The sequence below is a fragment of the Corvus brachyrhynchos genome, unplaced genomic scaffold, assembly GCF_000691975.1.
Source record: "Corvus brachyrhynchos isolate BGI_N302 unplaced genomic scaffold, ASM69197v1 scaffold466, whole genome shotgun sequence".
Classification (NCBI taxonomy): domain Eukaryota; kingdom Metazoa; phylum Chordata; class Aves; order Passeriformes; family Corvidae; genus Corvus; species Corvus brachyrhynchos.
Window position 1 is genome coordinate 1,903,269 of NW_008238635.1, and position 5,118 is coordinate 1,908,386.

At 44.6% G+C, this 5,118-nt stretch overlaps 1 protein-coding gene across 1 annotated transcript in view; it reads left to right on the forward strand.

The window, feature by feature from the left end:
• The first annotated feature begins 2,213 nt into the window (after positions 1-2,213).
• SOAT1 (sterol O-acyltransferase 1) overlaps positions 2,214-5,118 on the forward strand; it is a 24,051-nt gene continuing 21,146 nt past the window's right edge. The window contains exon 1 of the mRNA XM_008636110.2: positions 2,214-2,384. Within this exon, the coding sequence (XP_008634332.1) occupies positions 2,261-2,384 (124 nt within the window). The 5' untranslated portion in view covers positions 2,214-2,260. The remainder of the gene's footprint in view (positions 2,385-5,118) is intronic.

Below are 5,118 nucleotides of genomic sequence, written 5' to 3' on the forward strand. Positions count from 1 at the left end.
CAGCTCCCAGCGGCGTCCGCAGGGTTCGGATAAAAAAACCTTTCGTGGCGAGTGTTCTGCGCGTTGCGGATGGGCTGTGGAGTGACCTTAACTTTGTTTTGGTCCCTGTCTGGTTCGCTCTGCAGATCCTGAGGGTCCGGGTCCGCGAGTTGATGCTATGCCCGAGGGCCGAGAGTCGCAGGAAAACTTTAGAGAGCTGAAAGTCTTTGGGGCAAGGTTGTTATTTACTGTGATTGGTGTTGCAGGCAGGGGGTTGGAACTAGGTGGTCTTCAAGGTCCCTTCCAGCCTAAACTATTCCGTGATTCTTAGCTGTTCTTCACCGAGTCTTTTGAAATGCAGAGATGAACTTCCTATAAAGTGTTGCTTTTCTCCCAAGGCATCTTCTAATTAATTACCAGGGTGTCGAAAGGGAAGACGGAGAAGCTCAAGGTCTCTGAGCCCTTTCCGAGTACCGTAAATCAGGTCCCAGTGAAAGCAGGGAGTTCCTGCTAGCGAATCTGTTAATGGGTTTGTGGCTCTACAAACATACATCTGCAGTTGTGGATGCCCTCAGAGTGGGGTGAAAGGAGAGTGACTGTTTACCAATCGTGAGGAGCGATTTCCTCTTGTGAGGGGGGTGGTGAACATCTTGAAGTTATCCTGGCATTGTGTCAGGAGTGATTCGGTTCTAGCAGGGGTTGGAGGGAAGGGCCGATGCCCTCTTTAGGCTCTGATGTGCTGATAATTGCTTAGGTACTGTAATGCTGCACCTCTGTTCATATGGGAACCTGACTAGGAAAATGTTTGTTTCCATAGGTTTTCTTTAGCAGGCTTCATGTTTCCATGTGAAAAAGGCTGTGCTGTGATAACATAGCCTATCTGAATTATTAACTCTCTAGGTTAATAGTTTTCATTTTTATTTCACCCCACACGTGACTTTTCCTTCCCCCATCCCAAGACTGGTTATTTTAAACTCCTTTCTGTTAACCTTTCAGTGAGATACTATAACCACTCTGCACTGGTGAGGAAGGAGTGCCTTCTTAACCTCTTGAGGAAGGTGAAAAGTGTACTGAGACAAGAATTAAACTTGTGGTTCTCTGTTAGAGCTGGAAAACTCACGCAGTTAGTGATTTGTTGTTTGGTGGTGGGTGGTGTTTCTCCCCTGTATGCTGTGAAGCCTGAAATGAGAATAGGAGACTGTCCTACTAGCGGGACAAACACAGGAAGCTGAGTTCTGGAAACCTCTGGTTATAGTTTTATTTCCCTTTTGCAGATGTGCCAGCCTCCTTATTCTGAGGAAATCCCTCCTTAACTAGTTTTTTCACCAGTGCATGAGTTCTCCTGGCCTGCCTGTAACAGCTCATCTGTGCTGGTGCACGGATGCTGTTCACTAGCAGCTAAACACATCTGCTGCAGAGTTTGTGTCGAGATGAAAAAATATATCAGGTTTGAAAACGTGGTTGCATACATGCCTGTGAGGTTTTCTGGAAAAAATCTGCACATTGTTGTAGCTACATCTCCAAGAGATTCTTGGGCTGAATTTCATGGAGAGTGTTCTGGGATATCACTTTGTGACCAAGTTAGAATCTCCTCATCCGCTTTTCATTAACTGAGAGTTTTGTTTTCATCCTGTATGTGGTGCTTCAGGTGTTCCCTACTGGCAGCTCTGTCCCCAGCAGTGACCTTTGTCACGGGAACTGGTGTAGTTCAAACCTGATTCTCTTCCTGTTTTTCCTTGGTTTGCACTGCAACCATTGTCTGGCAAGCAGAACTCAGGGATCCATTGAGGAAGCTGTTCCTGCTGTAACAACTGAGAACTTGACAAGGAAGGGGCTTGGCTCAGGCCAAATACTGCTGGTGATTCTGCAAAATAAACCTGCCACATCTCGTGGAACACAAGTTTTGATGCCAACCTGACTGTCAGAAAGGATTGCAAGGGCTTTTTGGCCTTGTAAAGATTTTGCAAAAGCTTAAGTTATTTTAGGTAGTTACAAAGTCTATAGGGAAAAGAGGGAGGTGTGGGGAGATGTTTTGGTTGTGGGAGTGTACTTGGTTACTTTGTTCTTGTACTGCTTGTAGGAAGGGAAAGGAAGTGTGTTCAACAGTAAATGACTAATTCAATTGTGTGCTGAATTTTCTCTATCCTTGCTCTGAATTCATGGTGAAGGGAAGAAAGTCTAACTTCAATGTAAAAAAGGCTATGTAAATATATTATTGAAAAATAAATGAGGTTTTTGTCATTAAATATTTGCTCTCCTTTTCTGATCTAGCTAGGTAACCATGGCAGGTGATGACTGTGTAAGGAAACGCCAGTCTGGCTCCACTGCAACCTGCAAGACCCCTGAGAATGAAGAGACACAGAGGAGACCTGAGAGCGAGAGGTCCTTTCAAAACTCAAGCAATGGTGAGACTCACTGGCTCGGCACTGGTTGCATCTCTGGCATGTGATCTCCTCTGAAGTGCCTTTTCTACTCATGGCTCTGCCTCTTCACTCTTTCATTTTTGTTTTTCTGTCTCTGGAAAGAAGGTGGAGCTCCCTGTGTACCAGCTGCACCCCTTCAGCAGGTGTGGGTTGTTTGAGGTGCTGTCCTGCAGAGCTTTCCCTCAGGAGCTGTGTACTGCAGTGCTTGCAGGGGTCTAAAACAGGGATTAATTGTCACAGGAGGAAGAGATGCATCAATGCTGTAAACGGTGCAAATGCCTCCTTGGCAACACTTTTGAGTAATCCTGGTAAATGCTTTTTCTGGGACTTCATCTCACTTGCTTTACAACCTGTAAGTATGTGACTTGTCAAGATGGAAGAAAATGGTCTTTAACACACCAGGCTAAGGTGGTGTATCCACCTGACAGACAGGTGGAGGTGGGATGCCACAGAGAATGATTCTCTGCTGCTCTGGGATTCTGTTCGTGTCAGGACAGCTCCCTTTTATTCAGACTTAACCTTGGCTGCCAGAATACAGAACAATAAACAGTTGTGTTTGTGTTCATTTGTTTTGTGGTCACCCTAAAAGTCACGTGGCCTAGAGTTGGCTTTGTGGAAGGGTCGCTGCTGCCGTGCCCTGTCCCTTGGGTTGCAGGGACAGTTGTGTGGCACTATGAGTGGTTTTGCCTGTGGACTCTGTAATTCCTGGTTATGCTGTACCACATTCCAGCCCGGTGATAAGAAGGTTAGAGATGTAACTGCAGCTTGTTTCCTTTCCCTTTGTGAGACACATTAAGCAAAAAGCTGAAGTATTTTATCACAAGGTGCCATGTGAGTACAAGATCCTAAACCCTGGTGCCAGTGACTCAAGGAGATAATTCTCACTGATACACTTCTGGACATCATCACTATTTCATAGTACTCCTTTCAACTGAAATGGAAGCTGGAGCAAGTTTAAGTTTAGGACAAGTCAGATTTCTTATTGAAAATAAAATACATTGAAGAGAAAGCCATCCCACAAGCTGTTTGGAGAACTGGGATTTTAAGATGTTGGTGGCACAGTAATTTTAATTGGATCAGATGTGACTGTATTAGGAAATTGCAGGGAGTTGGTGTCTACTGGAATCCAGTGATGCTGGGCTTGGGAGTAGACTTGTACCGTTTTAACCTTTTCATGTGTGGAAACTCCTTAACTGCTATGAGTGAAGGGTAAGTAATAAATAGAGCAGTGATAATTAGGACTTGATGGGTGGGTGTGTCTTTAAAGGCCGTTCATTTTAACACCTCTGAGATGTGGCAAAACACCACTGCAGGTGGGATACTGTGAGTGTGTAGCAAATAAACATCCAGGGGTAGATCTCTTGACGGTGTCCATGTGCCTGGTGTGTTGGCTTGGAACGGTGCAGTGTGGTTTTAATCCCGTACAAACTGCAGTGAAGGACAGCAGGGAGGAATCCTGGTTAGTCAAGACTAAGTGCATCTTAACCTGCCAAGGTTGCTGCCAATTGAGCAGAGGTGTCACAAAGTGTTATTTTGCTCAGCTCAGTGTTGGTGACAACAGGAATAACACAGGGAGGTAAGAGGCATGAATCTGATGCCCTGAGGCATGGGAGAAAGATGCATCCCTCTGGTCAGGAATTCTTGTGTACAGGGGAGTTAAATCAGCAGCTCTGTGACCCAAAGGTTGAAGATCTATGGAGCTGAAGTGTTCATGAGTTGCAGAGAGCGGCCCCTTCATGTAGCCCAGGGTGCCTTTGTAACTAGGGAGGGCTTTCAAGGCTGAGGTGTCAGAACTTCTCAAAAGAAGTAGCCATAGATGTTTTTTCTTTCTTTTGTCCTGGCTATTCACTCCTGAATAGCTGTTTCTAAGGCATTAGTGCTGATATGCAACAACGGCAGTGTGAGGCTAATGATCTGCTGTCTGGCAACAGCCTTTTTGTACTCTTAACAGCTTAATGCTGGGTGTTATGAAGAGTTTCAGACAAGATGCATGTTTTGTTGCAGTCGAGGGATTCTAGCCAGGTCAAGAGTGTGTGGAAGTAAATATTGTAGCATGTTTGTGGCAGTTATTGCTGCAGAAAAACGAAACTGTGAGGATGACCCACCCTTGATCTTCTCTGATGACGGCAAACACAGCCTGCTTTCTGCGGTAAGAGTTGATGTGGCAGGGCCAACTGACTTGTTTCCAGAAGTGTGTGAACTTTCTACAGAAACTTTTGGGCCCTTAATCCTTTCTTCATTAAAACTCGGATGCATTGGCTGATCTGAAATTGCTTAGAGGAATACCTTTAATACATGTATTGGCTTTAGAGCTACAGTAGGTCTGACTCTTCCATTTGTACAGTTGAGGTTATTTTTTTTCTTGGCTCTTCAAATGCTTCTGAAGACTGTCTCATTGCTTGGGTTCTAAGATGAAATAGTTTTTACTCAGGTACACCCAATTTTACAGAAGCGTGGAAATACACTTTTGAGATTGCCAGAAGGAATCTTCTGTGCCTTGATTTATTTCTATCTTGTGACTATTCAGCCTGTAATTTCACTTTGACAGAGTAGCTGAACTTCAGTCTTACACATCATTTCTCCTCCTTGAATTGGCTCCAGTGTTGTAATTAAACAACTAATTTGGTCCTGGCTCAGAGTCAGCAGATGATCTAGGTGGCAATAATCCCCTGTCAAAAGCCAGGCTTCCTTAATAAGATAAGTCTTATATGTTTTC